Source organism: Haliaeetus leucocephalus, unplaced genomic scaffold, assembly GCF_000737465.1.
Source record: "Haliaeetus leucocephalus isolate CR32 unplaced genomic scaffold, Haliaeetus_leucocephalus-4.0 Scaffold340, whole genome shotgun sequence".
NCBI lineage: Eukaryota > Metazoa > Chordata > Aves > Accipitriformes > Accipitridae > Haliaeetus > Haliaeetus leucocephalus.
This window is the reverse complement of record NW_010972776.1, coordinates 8,463,382-8,485,592: the sequence shown is the minus strand read 5'-3', so window position 1 is coordinate 8,485,592 and position 22,211 is coordinate 8,463,382. Positions and strand designations below refer to the sequence as shown.

Below are 22,211 nucleotides of genomic sequence, written 5' to 3'. Positions count from 1 at the left end.
ACTTTTATCAGTCTTCCATCTCTTGGGAGCAACTGTAGTATTGCGTTTCAGCAAAGGAATGCACCATCAGTGTCCAAAAGGAAAGCAGCTTCCATCGTTTTACTTTATCATCTCCATTCTGTAGAACTTTTGAGACATTGCCACTCTGCGGTGTTCTTATTGTTACTGTCTGGCTTTCCCTAACTGCCAAATGAGAGGTACATATGTGTACTGTGTGTTTTGTACTCAGCAGCTGCTTACAGTAAAAAGAAGGGCTTTTTTTCATGAGTAAAAGATGTATATGAAAAGCTCTTACTTATTTCCCTCTGTACCATGCAAATGATATCAAGTAAGTAGATCATTTATGTTGAAATGTTAATGTTTTGCAATATAAAGTGTTTGAAAAGGCTAATCTGATTAATTATGTCTCCACAAAATATTAAGTCGTGTGATGTAGATTTCATTGGTTGAAAGATATAAAATCTATTTGACAAAGTTTGCTTTAAGAGCTGTAGCTGTTTCACTAGGGAAATTACTTCTGAGCTATATGAGGAGGAAAATAAAAGCAATACGTAACGGTCTTGAGAATTAACAATATATCATAAAATACAATTCTTCTCATTTCTGTCTCCTAAGAAATCGTAAAGGTACACAACTTAAAAGTTTATCTTCTCTGGGTGCAAAGATACTAAAAGGTCTGAATGACTTAAGTGAAGTCTGAATATCTAAGGCTATTCCTCAGACTTGAGCTGTACATGTGGTATGAATTGGAGTTCATGTCCTGAAACCTGAATAAGTGGATTGAAAGTTTGACTTTTTCTTTATCTACAGTATAATGAATTCCCTCGTAATTGTTCTCTTCTTATCTGGCATGGTGGCTATGATCATTCTGAGGACTCTTCATAAAGACATTGCAAGATACAACCAGATTGATTCTTCTGTGAGTAAGATTTACAGCTTTTACATGAGCATGTTTTTCCGGAGATAGTGTTGTCTTATCAATTAGTTTTGAATACAATCTAAAGAGATGCATAGCTACCAAGAATTTGATACGTGCTAATATATCTGGGAGTTAAAAATAGCTTTATTGTTATTTCATCTTTTCTAACAGCAGGAATACATGGGCAGATGTGGCAGTCTTACTTTTCTAGTGTCATTTGATGAACTTGTAATGTGCAAAGACAGACTTCAGGTTTTAGAAGTATGTGGAGTGATTCACAGAAACTTTTTGGTAGTGAACGAACTTGATTTTGAAATGTTAAATCCCTTTGTTCCAAGATCTCAACCAAGGAAGGCCTCTTTTTTTAATAAATACTTTCATGGTATACCAACAGCCACAAGACACAGTGCAGACATTGAAAAGTGTTCCGGCATTGGTTCACCATCAAGATGTGGCCATTGCTCCTGAGTCCTGTGGTTGCATTATGGAGTCAGTCTGGACATGTAGCTGGTGGGGTGACATTGACCTAAGCAGCCAGTGTGTTATATATGGAATCTCCATCCTTGGAGATATTCAAAAGCCATCTGGACATGGGTCTGGGTAACCTGCTTTAGGAGCCCTGCTTGAGCAGGGGGGTTGGACAAGATGACCTCCAGAGGTCCCTTCCAGCGTTAGCCACTGAGTGATTCTGTGACTCTGGCGACCTGGGATTATATGTAAGATTCCTTGTCGATGCTGCCCTGTTTTAAGTCGTTATGTGGCCTTAGCACAGGACGTGCACTTATATCTGATGCAGAGGTATTTGTAGCCTAGAAACCCACCTGGGCATATTTTCTGTCTAAAAATGTGTTTTATAGTCTGAACAAACCAAACTTGGGAAGACAACAGTTATTTTTATTGATAACTTGTTTTATCCCCTCTGTGGGAGATCAGGCTTAAAACTATTGCAGCCAGGTATTGTCCCTATTGTAATGAAGCTGCATTAGGAAGCTCAGTCGCTGTAACTTTTCCAATTCCAAGGTGGTATTTCTTTATAGCAGTTTGTAGTTAGCACGTGACTTGTGAAGTTTGGAAAGTTTGTGGTCTAAATTTCATGAGAAGAATGATGCTATGCAACTTCATAAAGCAATATATTTTTAAAAAACTGTATTAGGTGATTATTGCAAAAAGGATTAAAAATTAAACCAATGGCTAATAGTGGAGTAAAATTAGTGTGAGGAGTGGTAGTTGTCTTGCTAAATGTTATGGGAGAGATTTTGATTAACATAGGCTAATACAAATTGATGTTGCGTTTTGTCTGTGGCTAGAAAGTGTGGTGGAATCACATACTTTGTCTCCGGTTAGGAGATAAGAATATTCCAGTTCATGTGCAGCACAACTTCTGATCTCTAGCTGTGTTAGAACTACTTGGTGTGTGTGTAAATGATTTTTTTGCTTTTTAAATACAATTCCGTGGTGATCGCTGTGTCAAACTGAGCCTGGTTTGTCTGACTTAACATAGTGACTGAAGCTTGTTGCCATCTGACTGAACCTGTTGTGAGTTCTTTTGAAATACGTACCCCTTAAAATGGGAAAGGGGTAGGTCTGCTGCCTTGGTGGAAGAGAATATAACTGATTGTGAATTAAAGAGACTTGACCAGTTGACTGTGAGTGAAAGGCTGAGTAAAAATTACTCTTTCTCATTGGTAAAGTAGTACTTGCAAGCCAAAGATGAGAAATAGTGTCAGATACTACAAAGTTTTGAATTTTCACTGTTGTTGCTGTCTGTCTGGATAAAGAAATACTTTAAAATGCACAAAAATGTTTCATGTTGAAACTAAAACATCTGAAAGTATTTTTATTCTTTTTTGTGTTTTTGATATTAAATATCTTTTGTTAATGCAAATCCAGACAGTAATTAAAGTGGAATAATTTTTCCACATCCTTTAACTGATCGTTTTTGTGAAGCTCCTGTTTGATCTCTCAATTAAATTATGTTCAATATCTTATGCTGTGTTGTCTTTATTAGTTGGTCATTCTTAATGTAGTAAAGAGCAAGACTTGTAGAAGCTTGATTAGTTTTTATGTATAACAGCAGGGATAGGTGTGACTTTCAAAAAAAACCACACTTTTTTATTTTCTTGCCAGTTGTAACAGACTTAAAGATCTGTTGCAGTTCAAGGACCTGACTTTAAAAAGTGTGAAATAATTGTGCAAAAGAGGACCTGGACTGAGGAAGCTGCAATGAAGAAAATTAGCATCTCACACTTAGGGAATGCTGGTGATTCTACTCGAAAACAGATCGATGCACAAGCCAGTGATTGTGGTCTTAGTATGCGCATTTAACGTTCAGCTAATACCAACTGGCTTTTAGTGTAATGTAGATTTAGCAAGACCTATGTTAATGAAGTGTTTAGAAATAATTAAATTACTTCTAGGGTCTTATGACTAAGAAAAGATTCCTGAACTGAACTTAAGAGAATTCATGTCAGTATGTTTTCAACAGTGAGAGGTAAAACTCTTTTCTCTCTTTTTTTTTTTTTTTTTTAAATCTCTTTGATCATGACTACTTGAGTGTAGGGGACTTAAATCTTTGTTAGAATATTTTGAGAACTAGGCTAAATTAGTGGATAAATTGAGGATTACTGCACTTTTTTAAAATTTAGAGTAATTTTTAGCATATCTTTAGATTTACCTCAAATATTTTTTTTTATAATGATAAAGTGTAGCTTCCTACTTGGATTAGTTGTACAATTCTTATCCTCATCTTTGAATGGTAAAGGTTAGCAATATAAAATACTGCTGAAGTCTTTAAACAAAGTCTGGAAAATACTGACTTACAGCTAATTGGCCTGTATCAGAAGAGTTTTAATAAAAATCGAGCTTTGAGACCAACGCTCTGGGCCCATACAAGATAAATCAGGAGTCTCAATCTGCCAACCTGGGTGTCTCTCTCTCTCTCTCTCTCTCTCTCTCTCTCAACCCAAGGTATTACTATGTGGCTATATGTTTTAAAGTTTGTATTAGAACCAGAGGGTGTCTTTTGAGTGCATTTGCCAGATCAGGTGTTGATAATAAATGTAATACCAGCTGTTCCAAATTTGTACAACATTTTCCTTGTTCTGTCAGGAACTAAAGTACTGAGTATTTATTTCTGCTTAGTGTTCACCATTTTGAAAACAGATGAAGATTTGCTTCAGATGGTAACCTTTTAAATTCTTTTATTTCTTACTTAAAACTACCTAGGAAAAGTCTTTTTTCTGTCGATGTCTTTTTCCTCAATAGCTTTCTCATCATCATCATCACAATTAGTTCAAGTTCAGACTTACAGGAAAGTGTGGTCTTTATGCTTCTTTAACCAAATAAACCTTTCTTTACTGGAAGAGCACTGATGTGTCGGAATTATACCTAGATACCTGTTGTTATTTTCTTTGCAGGCATAGTTTTTGGTTTTGTTTTTTTTTTTTATCAAGGTGTTATCTTGTATTTAATAGTTTTCAGTTTTTGTATTAGCATATCAGACTTCTGAGAGTAATTTGTAGCCAATAAATGCAAGCAGCTGTATCAGTGTCATGGTTTAACCCCAGCCAGCAACTAAGCACCATGTAGCTTGAATGGAAAATTGGGGGAGAAAATCGGGAAAAGGAGTAAAACTCGTGGGTTGAGTTAAGAACGGTTTAATAGAACAGAAAAGAAGAAACTAATAATGATAACACTAATAAAATGACAACAGTAATAATAAAAGGATAGGAATGTACAAATGATGCGCAGTGCAATTGCTCACCACCTACCGATCGACACCCAGCTAGTCCCCGAGCGGCAATCCCCTGCCCCCACTCCCCCCAGTTCCTATACTAGATGTGACGTCCCATGGTATGGAATACCCCGTTGGCCAGTTTGGGTCAGCTGCCCTGGCTCTGTCCTGTGCCAACGTCTTGTGCCCCTCCAGCTTTCTCGCTGGCTGGGCATGAGAAGCTGAAAAATCCTTGACTTTATTCTAAACACTACTTAGCAACAACTGAAAACATCAGCGTTATCAACATTCTTCACATACTGAACTCAAAACATAGCACCATACCAGCTACTAGGAAGACAGTTAATTCTATCCCAGCTGAAACCAGGATAATCAGTATGGGGAAGGCAAAGATAATCTTCCAGAAAAAAAAAAAAAATTACATAATCTGTCGCAAGTTGAGGTGCTCTGTGTCATTCGCCAGTTTGGTCTGTGTTCTTTCTTACCCTATTTTTTTGTGTGCTGTAATTCTAGTGATAAGCAGTCCGTTGAACTAAACTCAATACTTCTAGGTTGAATGAAACCTGTAGCTTTTAACTTTATGAGGAAGAGAGTGGTGGTCTTGAGGGGTTGTTTGTCATCATGTGTGTTTGGGTTTTTTTATGAGGGGAGGTGTTTGTTTTGAGTGACTTTATTGAGAAGTTTTATTCTTCAGCAGTGGTTCCTTGGAGCCACTGGACTGAGGATCCCCACCCTATGCCATCCATCTATTCACCTCTGGCAGTGGGACAAACAGTGTTGGTACTTGCCCCCAGTGATTCTAGGGACCAGACTTTCTTCTGGAGTACAGGGACCATTTCATTCCTTTCCAATGATGTCATTGAGACCAATGTGCTTTGTAATGAAAGCAAAAAAGATAAATGCTTGAACTAGATTGAAATGCTATAATCCAAGTTAAATTAAATGGAAGGCTTTGTTTTAGTTTTAAATTTAAAATGACATTATATGGTTTAGCTAATTACATTTTGTTTTTTCTTGCTCTGAGATGAGGATTTTCTTGATAAATCCTGCCTTTTTCTTTCACTGAACCATTAGGGGGTTATAAAATCAATGAGTGATGAATCACATGCAATTAGTCTGTCTTTGGATCTAAACTGGAAGTTAATCAAACTTTAAATATGCATTTTGCATCTTGTTTGTGTTAATTCACTACTGCATTATGTATCTTTGCTAAAGACATTGTTGATTTTATACAGGAAGATGCCCAAGAGGAATTTGGCTGGAAGCTGGTTCATGGAGATGTGTTTAGACCTCCAAGGAAGGGAATGTTACTGTCTGTCTTTTTGGGGCAAGGAACACAAATTTTCATTATGACATTTATTACTTTATGTAAGTAACTTTTATTAAGGTGATGTGTTTGTAGTATAATAGTGTAAGAAAGATGCAATATTATGAAATAAATGATAGAAGTCTTCTTTTGAAAATGAAGTCCTTCCTTTAGTAAAATAAAATATTAATGCTCTTTCATAACAATAATCTAGATAGCTCCAGTAACGCTGTTGTAAGCGGTCTCGTTCAAAATGTTGTGGTATCTGGGCTAGTTCAGATTTTTCATGATTGCAGAAATGAAGTGTCCTTGTTACAAGTTTCTTGTTAAAAAACAAAACCAGTTTGTCATGGTGTAAATTATCCAAGGATCCAGTAATGCAAGTTCAAAGACATGTAATCAAAGCTTTAATGTTCTCGGAACACTTTCCATCTAATACATTTGACACAACAGCCTGCAGCCATGCAGAAATATGAGCAAGAATGCATGCCAATGAAATAATACTGGCACAACATTGAGATAATATGAGAGCCTACCATGAATAGCTATATATCCATGTGATGATGTAACCTGTCAGAAGTTGGTGTTTTATTATATGTTATCTATAAAGTACATAACCATTCCTTTTCTTACTGTACAGTAGAATTGGGAAGTGTACTGATACTTTTTACAAAATAAGAATTTTTCAAATTCTGTTCTCCAGGTTTTATTCAGATTTTTTTTTCTTTCATAGATGAGCTGGTTTTTTTTCCTATTCATTACATGATGCTATAAGATTAATAGAATTTTCTTGATGGGCTTGTCTTTCAGTGTTGATCACAACTCTGACTTACTTAACTGTGATAGTTTCCTGTGCAACCAGTGTAGTATAGAAAGAAATGGGGGGGGGGGAGAGTCCTTTTTCTGTTTAAAAACAAAATTTCCCACTAGAGATCACTAACAAACTCCTTTCTGAGAGTATCTCTGGGCTGGCCTCTACAATTAGTTCAGACGCAGGCAGCCCTCTTCTAATAAAGAGGCTTATTTTCAAGACAGCGCATTCTTGAGGAAAATGTTATCCATCGTGGTGGCTGAGAGCCTTTTGTGGAATTGCAAGCAAATGACTCCATGTGTCTAAGATCTTCTATCTTTGCACTTATTTCTATCTTAAAAAACACAAACAAAAAAAAACCCCAAACCAAAAAACCCACCAAAACCTAAAAAAACTCCAACAACTTCCTCTTCCAACCAAAAAAACCCCAACCCTTAGCTCTGTCAAAGTTTTTGGCTTCTCCAGACCTACTGTTCTCAGATGTCATTTATGCCACATATTAAACTTCTGTTGTTCCTTAGCATGCGTAAGTATTGACCGTGGATGTTTACAGGAGGACTGTAGGATTTTGGAAGCAGACTTTTTCAAGCTGAAATTTGGTTCAGGTTCACTGTTCGTCTCCATGTGGCATTTTATTTTTCAGTCTTTTGGCTATGAGAAATTTTCTATTTAAAAGATGAGGGGGAAATAATGCTTTATTATGAATGAAACAGTGACATCAGGGGTATGGTCATGTGATGGGGATATATGAGAGCTTATGCACATAGTCTTCATTTAAATATCTGGTAGTGAAAGGGATAAACCTGTACAGTGATATGTGTTACAGGAGGATTTTGATGTGTGTCCACTAATGACTAAATCTTTTTGTTTCTTTAGTCCTAGCTTGCCTTGGTTTTCTTTCTCCTGCCAACCGTGGTGCTTTGATGACCTGTGCAGTTGTATTGTGGGTCTTACTAGGAACTCCAGCTGGTTACGTGTCTGCTAGAATGTACAAGAGTAAGTACGTGCATTTGTTTAATGTGACAGCAGGTTAAATTCAGAATTGCTTGGGTTAATATAGACCTCAGACTGGAGCTGGTGACTCAGGCAACAAATCTGCTTCTTGCTGCTGTACTACAAAATAGTTGGAAAAAGTTCTGAACTTGAAATTGTTTTTACTTTTTCCCCTCAGCATTTAGAGGCGAGAAGTGGAAGACAAACGTTTTGCTTACAGCTCTGCTTTGCCCTGGGTTAGTATTGTTTCCCCTCGTTCTTTCCTTTATTCTTAAGTATAAATGAATGAGGTGGGAGGGAAGTAAATTATGATGCTTGTTTGTGTGATTATTTTCTTTATTTTTCTCCAAGTTGCTGTTCCTTTTGTATATTGCCTATCTGCAAATATAAAGAAAAGTGAATTTTGAGGAGCTGGAGCCTAGTACTCTAGAATACAGCTTCTTAGCATCTTGTTTTGTAATCAGCTGTGGGGGTAGGAGGACTCTCTTGCAAGGTAGTGTCACAGCCTTTGAGAAGCACTGCACCAGAACATTAGGCATAGTGATGGCGTAATTCCAATTTGGTACCACAGCACTGGGTATGTTCCAGGTAATCCTGTCTTAACTGTTAATAGGTATGGTTACTTTGTTAGAATGTACGTGGTTTTGTGGTAAATTTGGAGTGTTTTTAGTGCTCTTCTGTAAATAGGCAGAAACAAACTTTTAGGCAGAACCTCTGTTACCTTAGTTATAATATCAGTGTTTTCTTGTAACTGTGTTACTGAAAAGGACACAGGATATGTAATTTAGATTTTTTTTTTGGTACACTAAATAACTATGTACTGCTATACTAAACAGTAGATATTTACTATGCTTCTGGGTGAGAATGATGCAGAGATTCTCTTAAATGGGTTATAACTTTTATTTAAATACAGGTAGTGTCCAGTTTTGGATATGGCTGTAGCATGTATCATACTATGGCCAATACTGTCATGCTTGGGAAGGGTGATAGGTCTCCTACCTTTTGTTTTCTCGTAGCTCTCAAGACCTTCCATGAGAATTAGGTCAGTGAAAAAAGGGAACAGAAACTAATTTCTTCTGCAAGTCTTCTGTATTTCTTGGTTGCAACTGAAGCTACCCTTTGACAAATGTCCTTGGCAAAAGTTGAGGAAAAGGTTATAAATAATTTTTTAAGGTATTTCTCCCCCCAAAAAGCCCAAAATGAATAAAACATGATTTGGTTTTGAGTATAGTAGAATTTCATCAAATGAAATGTGATGCATTTGATAACAACTGAGTGTAGTATTTCTACGAGGAAATCTTATTTCTAAACAAAATGTGCTTCAGTCTCCCTGCTGTCATTTAGATATTATCTTGAGAGAGAAGAAAATATTTATCAGTGGAAGAAATACTGTGCTGATCATTTAAACTCCGAAATAAATTAAGTTTCACAGAGGAAGTAAAATGATTGGGGATGGTAGAATAGGAACAGATGTCTTGATTATGCTATGCTAGTTCAGTGAATTTGCATAATATCATAAACAGCCTAAGGCCGTTATAGTCTCAGTAGACTGATGGGAGTTCATATTTGCAATATTTTTTTCTGACTTTGGAGGGGGTAAGTGGGGTCTGTGTTATGAGCTTGGGCAGATGATAAAGATTAGCAAGACTTCTAAAATGGATTTGATTTTTATTTTTTGTTCAACAAATGCTTACACCAGGGGTTGTTTGGGTGTGCTTATTTAACAAGTCTATTCTCCCAAACAGTTCTGGCAAGTGTAAGGCCTCTCCTAGGGAAAAAGGAGCCTGCCTATTGCTCTAATCCTTCCTCCTTCCTTTTTAAATTAAATACAGTGGAAGATGCATGTTCACTTCAGGGCAGTGTAAATTCTGCGTCAGGAACACTTTTTTAACAAAATCCAGACAATGGTGCACTTTGAAGGGGCCCTTCCTGAGGCTGAATTTTCTGTGATACATCTCTGAATCCATGAATAATGGAAATTCAAGCCAGCTTTTATATGGGGTTCCCTTGTAGTACATTTTGCTTTGCTTTCAGAATGGGATGGGTTTGAAGTCTTCATCATATGTCTTGGAGTTGTTTTCTAGTGTTTTCCCAGGATGTTTAGAAAATGAGGTAGATGCACTTAACTGTGGAGGGAAGAACAGGTCCAGAGAGATGTGATGACTGATGTAGTCTTTATTTAAATTCTCAAAAGGCGTGGGCTACTTAACTGTGTGACTGCATAAGGTGTTGATACGAAGATTCTTGTATGGAAGAGCCCTTTTTAATGCACCCTTCTGCTAGCATGTTGCTGTGACACAACAGCAACAGGTAGATGTTTGTTGTGACAGTAATGTGTGGCTTCCTAAATATGAGGTTTTCCTATCACTGTTTTTTCAGAGGGAATTTACTGGTTAGAAAGGACCTAAATAAAGGAATTAAATGACTGGCAATAATAGGAAAGGTAATTCAGATAGGAGGGGTTTTATATTTATTTTACCTTTTAGTATTCTTTGTATAGGTCTTCACACTTGAATCTTTGTTAGTTTTTGGTTTTATGTGCAGAGTCTTTATTTAAACAGTGGCTTTACCATAGATTCTTGCATTATAGGCATTGAGTGTTGCAAGCGTTTTTACGTTAACTGAACAATTGCTGAAAGTAACCAGGACTGTTAGGGAATGAAAGATTGCAAGAAGCTAAATTTTTCTGATACAGACTTGTGTTTTTTAATATTAACTGATATTTATTCTTTACTGAATATTTTAATATATTTTCTGATATTTTTTAGGATTGTCTTTGCTGATTTCTTCATTATGAATCTCATTCTGTGGGTAAAAGGATCCTCAGCTGCCATCCCTTTTGGCACTTTGGTTGCTATCCTAGCTATGTGGTTTGGAATTTCAGTCCCACTAACCTTTGTTGGTGCATATTTTGGCTTCAAAGAGAAGGTAGGGCTCTTTGAATACAGTTTTGAAATACACTTGTCTTCTGCAGTTGAGCCATTGAATCCCTAAGCACACAAGAACTGGTTGGATTGAAACATCTATGGCCCTATGACTGTAAAATGATGTTTTATTTTATCATGATTTTGAAACTGAGTATATGCTTGTAATGTCACACTAAACTTTTTTTTTTCTGTCTATTCATTAGAATCAGATTTTAATAGTGCTCTTGGATGTCTTGCTTGCCTTTTGTATTTTAGGAATACCTCAGCAGTTTCATTTTTGAAGTAGTACTTCAGAAGTACTTCAGTGTGTACTTCACTAGTTTGAGATAATGCCAGACGACTAAGAAAACTTTTTTTTAATTAAGGACTGAACAGATTTCTTTCCTTTTGTTCTGACTTGCTTACTGACCAATAGTTGGAATATCTAAAGCATATGTGTTTTTTCCTAATGATGGATATCAAGTTTGTAGTTTTCTTGTTTGGTAACTTCTGATGGCTGATAGATGAAAATAAAGGTATGTTTATCAAATCTTTAGATGCTAATATTAGGGAAAAGCAATCTTATTGATGATGTAACAATTTATCTTAATTTTTTTCGAAGCCTATTGAACATCCAGTTCGTACAAACCAGATTCCTCGCCAAATTCCAGAACAGTCCTTTTTCACAAAACCGTTGCCTGGTATTGTGATGGGTGGTATCTTGCCCTTTGGCTGTATTTTTATTCAACTTTTTTTCATTCTGAATAGCATTTGGTGAGTATCACTTTTTTGTTGTTCTAGTTATGCTGGTTTGATAATAAACACACAGTTGAGTTTGAACATCCCAAACCAATGAATATGAGGAATAAACCAATTCATAGAATTTTTGATCTTCTTGCAGACTTTTGTGGAATTTCCAGAATCTGCATATTTATTCCTGTGCTTAGAAATTATAAAACTAGTTGTTCTTATTGACAACTGCAAAGTATGAAATTTGACTCCTGTTTCCTTGTTTTATCTTCCTCGCTCTGAACGGCACAAACACGGTTTAATGCTGTTGTGGTTAGGTGGAGCCTAATCTGTTGTGCAATTATATTATGATTTATGAAACTAATATGATCTAGCAGTTTCAGCTTTTAAATCAGAATCAGGTCAAGAATTTGGGATTCCATGTTCTGCAAAACAAAGACTCCACTGCCTGTGAAACATCCACATCAGTCCTAAATCTTGTCAAAACCTAGTCAAGCAGATGCATGGAAAATTAAGCCAGTGCAATCTTTCATAACATTCACAGTGTAAATATGAAATGTTTAATATATTGTTTTTCAAGAGAAAATATTAACCTGAAGGTGCTAAGTTGTCACGGTGTCCTCTGTTTATGTTGAGATTTCTTACAGAACAGTTTTCTAAATGTATTCTTAAATGCAAATATATTAGATACGTTAGCCTTTCATATTAGTCCTCAACAAAAGTAGAAACCGTGTAATGTAGCTGGAAAATGTAATCAGCTGACAAACAGGTACACTCTGGCCTTTTGTAGTTGAAATTACTGAATTCCCAAATTGTTTCTCATTATTTATCCTACAGAAGGGGAGCATGGAAGGAACATGCAACTTCCACTCCCTCTGTCAAATCGTACACTTGCAGTATAATTGTCACCATCACTCAATAAAGGTGTTTGGTTACTTCCCTTATCTGAATGACCCCAGATTAAAAGTAAACAAGCATATTTCCATTGATTTTTTTTTTTTTTTGAGTGTTTTGGTGTTTGGTTAGTCATTGTATTGGAGTCAGACTTGGTCAGGGGATAGACTGGAAATGGAGGAGCATCTGATTGGATGTAGTGAGGAGATGCAGAAACACTTGGAAAACTTAGCTGCAGTAGTAGGAAGGAAGTGGGTATTGTAACTTGGGAAGAGACTACAGGTGATGTGAGTGTTAAGGAAGCTAAAGGAGGCCTGAAGTGATAACCATTTCTGGAAACTGCCTGTAACTGTTCTCTGTGAAAGCTGATTGAAGGTTATTTCAAGGGAAGTATAACTGAGGACTTTGAACAGTAGTTTTATTTACAGAGTACATTCAGATAGAGTAAAAAAAAACTTTTTATGAATTGGCCAATAGTGCTATAGACAAAGTTGCCCCAGTGGTGTGGATTTTTTTTTTTTTTTTTTTTTAATTACCTTAGCATCTGGCCAGGTAACACTGTAAAGTAACTCAGAGAACTTCAACCAAAAATTAGACTCTTTATTTTATTTTTTATTTTAGGTCGCATCAGATGTACTACATGTTTGGTTTCCTGTTCCTAGTTTTCATAATTCTTCTAATTACATGTTCTGAGGCTACAGTTTTGCTGTGCTACTTTCACCTGTGTGCAGAGGTAAAAAGTACAGTTTTGATGTAGATACCACTTGTAGTTGGAAGATGTTAGAAATAGAGTTGAGGTATTCACGTGTATTGTGATGTGCTGGATGCTGTGAATGGATTGTATTGTCAACCCTTGACATGGCTGTTTTGGCCACTCTTGGGAAATGTGCCTTTTGCTTCAAAATCCACTGTTTGCAGCAGATAAGCAAAAATAAACAGCCTTCATCTTAGAATAATTTCATGTTCATAGTGTAAGCAATACAGCTGAGTGAGAAGGTCAAAAGTAGCTACAGGCTATGTTGGAATTTTTCTTTTTCTAAGATAAATTTTGAAGAATTAAATGTATTTCATAAGACAATGTTATTTTTTTAACCGGATTACTTATATTCTGTTTTCTACGTGATGTCTCTTACTGAATGGTTTATTGTTTCTTTCAGGATTATCATTGGTGGTGGCGATCATTCTTGACGAGCAGCTTTACAGCAGTTTATCTCTTTATCTATGCAGTTCATTACTTCTTCTCTAAACTCCAGATAACAGGAACTGCTAGCACCATTTTATACTTTGGTTACACGATGATCATGGTCTTGATTTTTTTCCTTTTCACAGGTAAGTCCATTGTTCAAACTAAAATGAATGCAGGGATTTCTGGTTTTGAAATGAGAAACACTAGGTGAAATTTAGACTATCTGAAACATTAAATACAATTTATGACTCTTTAGGCAGTGTTACTTTTATAGTTTGTGACACCACATATCACAGGAAGATATTCTTTAAGGTTTTTTTTTCTAACTTGAAATTACATTTATTTATAGTATAATTAATTTTCCTTTATTGCATATTATTTTAGCAGTGAGTTCAAACCATTATATTTTCAAAGTGCCGTTCTCGTTTACTTTGTATCAGGGAAGTTTAACTTGATTCTGGATTTCATAATTGCTTCTAGAAGCTCTATAGTTAGAGATACTGCACTCTGCATATGGAGAATAAAAGATGTTTTCAGCTTTCACTATTAGCAGGTGAAGCAGACTGGTGCTGGGAAAAAAGTGAATGTTGACGATAGAGAGTTCTAGTACTGTTAGAGGTGGTCTTACCTGCTCATTAAGCACCACTTCTTAATGGCAGGAATGTACTTTAACTGGAGGAACCTATTTGAAATATGGCTCTCCATTTTTAGTAGTCTTAACTTTTCTGATGTTACTCATGCAGACTAAATGTCTTCTACAGAATTACTCTAATGTTCATAATCATTTGGCTCAAACTATAATTTCGAGGTTGATTTGATGTGAAATCTCTGCCAGATTTACCATGTGTTAGATGAAATTAGAAGCTCTTTGAAGGGTACTGGCCCTTAAAAATAGCCAGGGGCATTTTATATTGGTGTTCATCATACTGCTGCTGGTTGTGTATGTAGTTTTAACACATGAAGTCAGATTTTCTTATGTATCACTGCTTAGCATCATGAAGTACTGCAGTGGTAGAACTAGAGAAAATGCTTGTTCATATATAATGGGTTGTTCATAAAACTAACCTTTGCATTCATTCCTAAGATTTGTAATAGAGGATCTCTCTGTGGATGGCATGATGGTTCGGGTTGTTACTTCTTAACATCTGCCTGATTATTGAAACCTGCTGTAATTACTTTGTGTTGGCTTTATGAAATGCATCACTTAACTCCCTCGATGTGGTTAAAAAAGAGTGGCTAAAATAAGTCATGAAAGTAAGTCTTAGCATCAGACTTCAAGTTTGTCTGTTCAGCAGTGAGAAGGACCTCTTTCATCTTTGTTGCCTCTAATATTGGTTGATATGAGGCAAAAAAAGCACTGTTCATAATAAAACACTGAAGAAAATTACTGTATGCGTTCGAACAAAGCAGTTACTCTGTAGAAATCATATTTAACAAGGTTAACTGGCACTTATTGCTGGATTTTTATTACTGTTTATTATTTAGACCTATGTCTCTTCAACAGAAAGTAAAAAAAAAAGTTTTAAAAAGGGGGGGAAGGGAGAAGAGGAGAATTTAATTCTTTTAATTTTTAATTATTAGAAGGCAAACATAGACATTGGCTTATTGCCAGTTAAACCCCTGCTTAAATCCTGGTGAAACAGGCAAGCTCCAGATGTCCTTTATATCTATATATATATTTAAAAAAAACCCAAACTATAGTCCAAAATGTCTTAATTACTTTTAAACTAAAGCAATATGTTAATATGTGTCTGGGTTTTAGCATAGGTTAGTTGCTATTCTGCCAATTTCAATTTCACTTACAAGATGCAAATTGGTAGAATTAAAAATATCCCTTTCATATATAAAATGATAATTGAAATTGTTATGGCAGCTGCTGAAACGGTATTAAAAGCTTCAGATGTGCTGATCCTGGAGTTCTTGATGTGGAGGCCAGTGAGGCCCCAAAAGTACAACAATAAACTGTGCTACTGTTACTTTTGCAAGTGTCTGGTTGGTTTTTGGTTTTGTTTTGGGGTTTTTTTTTGTTTGTTTGTTTTACATTTAATAGAATAGCTAGTCACTATGAAGGTAATAGGTATAATAGGCAGTGTGTAATAAATGCTGTGATAAATTTCTTTCCCGTATTTAGTTTGATGATTGATTTTTGGGCTGAAATGTAAGCCATTCTAGATAGATGACTCAAGCAGAAGACGCCTAACTTTGCTTTGTTTTATAAAATATTCCTTAATAGCACTTGCTTTGGAAAATAAGGGTTTAGTCCTTCACAAGTTTATGGAGGTGAGGGAGCTTGCTAATGTAACTTTACACGCTGTTTGCATTAATAGTGTTCTTCCTGTATGTGTGTTCTGAAAATGGGACCTTGATCTGTTCCACTTAAGTTAGCACTAGGTATTTTGGTTTTCTCTATTCTTGCCTATTAGGTCTCAGCAACTGTGACAGAAATATAAAGGGCAGTGTTAATACCTCCTATGTGGCGGTGTGTTGTGTTACTGTGGACATTACAAAAGAGATCATAATGAATAAGTAAATAGAAACTGAATGCTTGTATGGCAACAACGACAATAATATGATCTGACCGGTGAAATCTAACAATTAATGTGCACACCCAAACAAGAGAATTTTATTTTAATGTACAAAGTGCAGCTAATCTTTCAAGAAATAATAAGTGTGGTTGAATGGGGATAGCTACATGATTACATGCATTTTATGCTAGGAGACGAAAAAATGCTGAACATAGTCAAAGCATGTTGCTTTACAGTGACCTCTATTTTTGAACATCATTTTCACTTGTGAGTTAATGCCATTTTCAAAATTGAGTTTTGATCTTCTGGATAGATTGTGTTTAGAATCCAAGATTCTGAAGCACCCACCACTGTGCGGTGATTGAAACCAGTATGATACAGAGAGCTTTTAAGGTACATAAGAAGTATCAGCCAAGTGCAGAGTGCTTTTCTATTTGCTTTCTTACAATCTGTTCGTGCTTTGAATTCTTTTTTCTTCATTAAACAATAAAGCTAGAAGAAATGAATAGAGCAGAACAGTCTGATTAATGTATTTTGGCATTATTCTGTGCAATAATCCTTGTTTTTAATTTTGAATTTAAGCTAGTTTACTAATAACTTTCCCTTACCCAGTTAGATGCTGGCTTTCTGTGTCTTAAGATCTTTCTGTGTATAAGAAAACTGTTGCTGAGTGGTAGTATATATATTGCAGACCAGAGTATTCAACAGTATATAAATTGGAGGACAGAAAGATCAAAAAACAACTGAGGTGTCAGTGTCTCTCTAGTAAGTATAAATGCATGTATTGGACATATTTTGCTTCTTGGCTAGAGAAATTACCTGAGACATCTTCACAACTGGGTTCTTGAATTTTAAATAGCTCCTGCAAAAATGATCTTTTAGCTGTACCTCCCTAGGATGATCAGTGATGTACAGTGGGCTGCAGTGCACTAGGATGGCATCAGTTTCCTAGACTAGTAGTGGTTATTTAGAAAGGCAGAATCTTAAAATATGAAGGTCACCCACTTAGGGAAAAATAAAAGTCTACCCCACAAAAGTAAGTTCTTAAATGTATGTAGTTTAAATGCTTTTTCATTTAATTTAAGCTGGTGAGTGGTTAGGATTGGTTGAAGTAAACATTAGCCATGAAACTAATTTGTAATATTAGGTTGAAACAAACAGATTTTACAGGCTCATTGGAGGAATTGGTGTCAGGCATGGTATCTTTGTGCTGTGTTGTTTGATAGAGATGTGCATATGAAAGCTGTGAAAACCTTACAGTGGAAGGGATTTTAGATCAATCAGAAAATAATTTTAGAGGCCTCAACTCTTTCAGCTAGTGGGGTTTTTTTTGTTTGTTTGTTTGGGGGTTGGGTTTGGGGGTTGTGTTTTCTTTGTTTTTTTAAATACTTGCTGTTAGAATTTTTTAAATGGCTTTAAAAAACACCTTTCGGTATCTGTTTTCTGTCATGTTGTGTTCACTGATGTCTGTCAGTGAAGCAGTAAGCTGAAGCGGTATGCTACTTGTTGATAGTGCTTCAAAACTTTGGTTTCAGTTTGGATGTGTTTTGAAAGAAACAAATATAAGCAAGATCTTAGGGTGGTCTTATCTAAAGCTTACCTAAATAGTCCTGCTATTCTAATGAGAGGCACATTTTAAGTAAGGGATTATTCTAATTTTGCTGCAAGATGTGCTTGGTAAAATGCTCAGGATTGAAGAGCTGAGTATGCTTTTCAAGAAAATACATTTTAAGCCATGCTACTTGAGGTGACAAGGTTGTAGTTTAACTAGTGCAACTAATGATGGTAATTTTACTGGGTAGAGCCACAGTTGTAGGAAACTGATCACGCACTTATCTGTATTTTAAGATTGGCCTTAGTCAAAGTAGTTAAAAGGGGAATCTGAGAACCTGTTATGCTGGTCAGCACTGGCCTAAAGATCCAGTATGTTGAAGTTTTCTGTACAAAGTGCTAAAATTTGGAACATGTGGCAAAATTGTGAAATGAGCTAAAATGTAGAAAACTTTCTAGCTAGAATTTTCAAACAGGCCAAACTAGTTCAGAGTTGTTCTTCTTCCCCAATCATTATTCATTTTCATATCCCTTTCTGGTTGGGATATTTACTCCTGTACAGAAAATTGGAAGCTTTTTGACTGAATTACTTTTTGTGAACCTCTTAGCAGTTCGTGGAACCACAAGCACCCCCAGGTCTGAGGTGGAAAAACCACTGAATTTCAGTGGAACCAAGCAGTGTACTCTTACGTTCTTCAAAAAAAAGTTATGCTCTTTGCTCCAGTACCGTAAGCAATCCTGTAGATAAAGCAGCTCTACAACTTAAAGCAGCTTATAAATAATGTTTCTGTCTATTAATACCCCTTTTGTAATATCAACACAACTCTGTGCTGACCTGAGCTTTTGGAAGTTCCTAGTCTGAGTGTTTGGCCCATCTTAATTAAAAAAGAGAGCACTAAAAATGCCTAGTTGATTTGCTGTGATTAATTCTCACTTCTAGATCTGGAGTTGGATTCTTGAGGCAGATTTTCAACCTAGTTGTGATTCTGCCAGCACCTTTAAACCATTCTGATCTTTGAGCATCAAGTATACTGTTTAGGAGAAGTACTTTGGGGGTCCTTAATTTGATGCTGTTTTTGAAGTTGCGGGTCCATAGAGGTATCCACATCTGGAATTTCTAGGATAAGTTTGTTCATGGGAAGGAAGAAGAAATTACGGTACTGGTAAGCCCTAATTATCGATGTGGAGGTAACAACAGAAGGAAACTGCTGACCAGGGAGGGTACTGACTACATAAGGCTGTATCTTGGTGATGAGTCTAGCCTTTCTCTCCTGAGCTTATAAGTTCATGGTTCAAATCTGGTGTCTGACAAACATTACCACTTACTGCTTGCGTTAGGAAATAGTCTTACTCTAGTTCCACTACATTGGCAAAATTTCTGATAAAGTTTAAAAAAAGAGCAGGGCTACTTGGTCTTTGATTTGCTAAACAGACTTTTTTAGGAGGGAAGTTGAAAATCAATGTTACTGAAACCTGTGAAAATCTGTTTATAGATGAAATGCTTGTTCACAGTAGGAAGTTGTCAGTTTCTGCTATGAATGAGGCCATGTTTTATAGAAAGCTGGTGTATCAGAAAGATTTAGAGTGACAAGGATTGGAGGAAAATACTGTAGATTTAGAGGGTGTTCCCATATTAAGTTATGGCATGCTCAGAAAACTGTGTGGAAAATCTCATTCTTGTGTTGAAGTTCTACATTTTAGTTATGATATTACAGTTTTGTTCTAGAACAGCAGATAGATTTTTAAGATATCTCATTTGTTACACATTTGGAAGAAGCATTGCTTTCAAAGCCATAAAAGGCTCAAAGTGGGCTATATTATAAAAACAACTAGAAAGCAGATGCTGAGAACCATTATTAGGAAAAAACCATGAGCGTAAGGCTTAGAGTAACAATGCTGATATTGGAGTATTGGACACAGTAGGAAGGAGTGAGAATTGACCATAAACTGCAAAGACTTAGCGATGTCAAGCCTACAAAGGAATTAAATTCCTTCTGTGGCTGGTGTCTGATCTCCTATCAACAGCAGTAAATCTGCCATCTCCTACTGTTTCAGAGGATGATAACTGCAAACTTGGAGGGAAAGGGTAATCTGTGGCATATAATAGTAGGCTGTCAAAAAGCCTTTAACTGCAAATATACATGGCAGCACAAAGAATACAAGAATTGGCATATAGATAATAAGCATCCAAAGACAGGTTCCTCACTTATCAAATGTGTAGATGTGGTCTGAAAGACAGAAATGTAATGAATGTAGAAAAGACAAGTGCTTAATAAAGAACCTCCTAGTTAGTAAACCAGTCACAATGAAATAGCGAAAAAAGTTGGAGCTGATGTTAAATGTGGGCTGTACAAACAGAAAAGGATGAAGGTAAAACTGGAGGAGCTTGAGTGCATGATCTTGCAAGTGCCTATAGTGTAGCTGGTAAGGGCTGTCACAGGGCTGGCATGTAGCTGGGTCTTTGAGAGTGAATTCAGCTGAAACTGAGACCTTCCCTTTTTCTAGCTGGTAAGGCTTAACATCTGTGTGGCAGTTTACTCCTAGGTAAAAGCATGAGGAGCAATGCATTGCTTCCCTTAGAGGCTTAAGACTTAATTAATTGTATGGTACTTAATGTCTCCTTGCATACTAAGTTCTTAAAGTAATTTAAAAATAAATGTGATGGATAATGTCTTTGCAGTTGCCCCGTAATAGTGACTGCAGGGTGCAAATTACAGACTTGTTCTTCAGCTTAAAACCAGAAAATTGGTATAGACTAATCTCATTCAGTGTCACCTCTCCATCATCTTACTCTATATTGGGCTAACTGGAGCCACAGGACTTGACATGTGGCCCACAGTCTTTCTAGAAGGTAGTTGTGGGGTTTTTTTTCTCCAACCATTGGGTTGGGTGACTGAAGAACTGTATTGGTAAGAAATTAAGAAAGGCTATACCAAACCAGACCACAGGTTCTGCTACCCAACCACCCTAACAGCAGTACTCCCAGGAAGGGGTGTGAGAATAGGGCAAGCATGTACTGGTGCTTTCTCCCAGCCTCCCATCAGCTGTGGCTCAAGGGCTTTTTTAGCACTTGAAATGGTGTCTCTGTAATTAATAGCTTTTGGATTTCTTTGTTCATGAACTTGTTCAATTGCCCAAACTAGTGTATGTTTCTTTTATCTATAGTGACCTGTGACAAGAAAATCTGCAGCTTGAATATATGTTACACAAAATTATGTGTGTTGGTTTGTGCCACTGCTAGTTTCATTTGATGCTTGCTCCCAACTTCTGTAGTACTCCGAGCATTGCATTAGCAAAAGGAAGTAATAGGATATACAGAGTAAGAAGTTTCCTGTTCTGGAATATAAATAGAGCACAATGAGCAGAAAACTGGGCCAGGTGACTTTTCCCAAGGCCTTGGTTTGTGTCATAATTCTTAGGTGGCTGTGAACTATTGTAGACCTAGAAAACCCAGGTAAGTGTTGACTTTGTGTGCATATAAAAGTCAGTTTCTTGAATGGTGCTGTGTGCCTGCTAGTGGTGATAGTAGCATCACCTTCAGTGGTTTAAATGTACATCAAGCAGCCTGATCCTAAAAATCATCTTTGATCTAAATCAATAACTTAGCCTAGGGATGAATGTGTGTTGTTAAATTTAACAAGTGCTGTTATTCTGGATAGTTAGCTGGATTACAATGTTATATTCTGTCCTGCTGGGAAGTACTTGTTAGATTTTTCTCTCAGAGCAAACTGGAAGATAAACTAACCATTTTCACTTTCTCATTTTAGGGACTATTGGATTTTTTGCCTGTTTCTGGTTTGTAAGTAAGATTTACAGTGTTGTGAAAGTGGACTGAAAAGCTTCAAAGTGTCTTTTGAACATATCTCCCTTGCTGTTTGATGATTTTTACCATGTATTGAAAAACATCCTGTGTAATTATTCTAATTTGTAAAAGCTGAAGAGCAGACTACAGCATAAAATACAGATTTTTGTGGAAGGAAATGGCACTATTGGAAAAATGTTTACATCATTATACTCATTGAATATGTTAATTCTAATATTTCTAAAAATTATATCCAAAATTTGATTTAGGACAAATAAAAATTCCGTGAACTAGTTTATTTGAAAAATGAGTGCATTATACAGTCCTCCAGCTGAAATTCCGTGTGTTTTGTTTTTTTTTGTTACCTCTTTTGGTTACCATTTATATACCATGAAAGCATAGGACTGTCAAGTAAATCTATGTAAAATGTGAATTTTTTTAACTTAACTATGATTGTACATATTATCCTGCACCTTCTTTACAACTAGATATCTTCTTACAAATGTACATGCATTTAGTGTAATGTAGTCTTTATTAAAAATACCGACACTGTTTTTTGTTCAAAATAAAACTGCACAACTCTAGCTGACTTGTTTCCTTTCTTGTTAATTAGGCCTTCACTACGTGGACACAGATCACATTAGTTTGACCAGTTGATAGGTCTCAAGTTTTATATTGTTTGTAAGCAGTTTGGCTGTGACTTTGGCTACAAATTGTCTATGCAAGCAGAAGGACTGGTAGGTCACTTGAATCCATGGCTGTAGGATGGGTAGGGGCTTCTGAAGCTGCTGCTGCTATTATCTGTGCCTCAGCTGTGTGCTTACTCTAACTTTCC

At 36.3% G+C, this 22,211-nt stretch overlaps 1 protein-coding gene across 1 annotated transcript in view; it reads left to right on the top strand.

Moving 5' to 3' along the window:
• The window catches only part of LOC104834825 (transmembrane 9 superfamily member 2-like), a 34,113-nt gene extending 12,155 nt beyond the window's left edge, over positions 1-21,958 (top strand). The window contains exons 9-17 of the mRNA XM_010572454.1: positions 811-919; positions 5,888-6,020; positions 7,646-7,765; positions 7,941-7,998; positions 10,531-10,690; positions 11,291-11,442; positions 12,934-13,045; positions 13,470-13,641; positions 21,342-21,958. Coding sequence (XP_010570756.1) covers positions 811-919; positions 5,888-6,020; positions 7,646-7,765; positions 7,941-7,998; positions 10,531-10,690; positions 11,291-11,442; positions 12,934-13,045; positions 13,470-13,641; positions 21,342-21,409 — 1,084 coding nt within the window. The 3' untranslated portion in view covers positions 21,410-21,958. The remainder of the gene's footprint in view (positions 1-810; positions 920-5,887; positions 6,021-7,645; positions 7,766-7,940; positions 7,999-10,530; positions 10,691-11,290; positions 11,443-12,933; positions 13,046-13,469; positions 13,642-21,341) is intronic.
• The last annotated feature ends 253 nt before the right edge of the window (positions 21,959-22,211 follow it).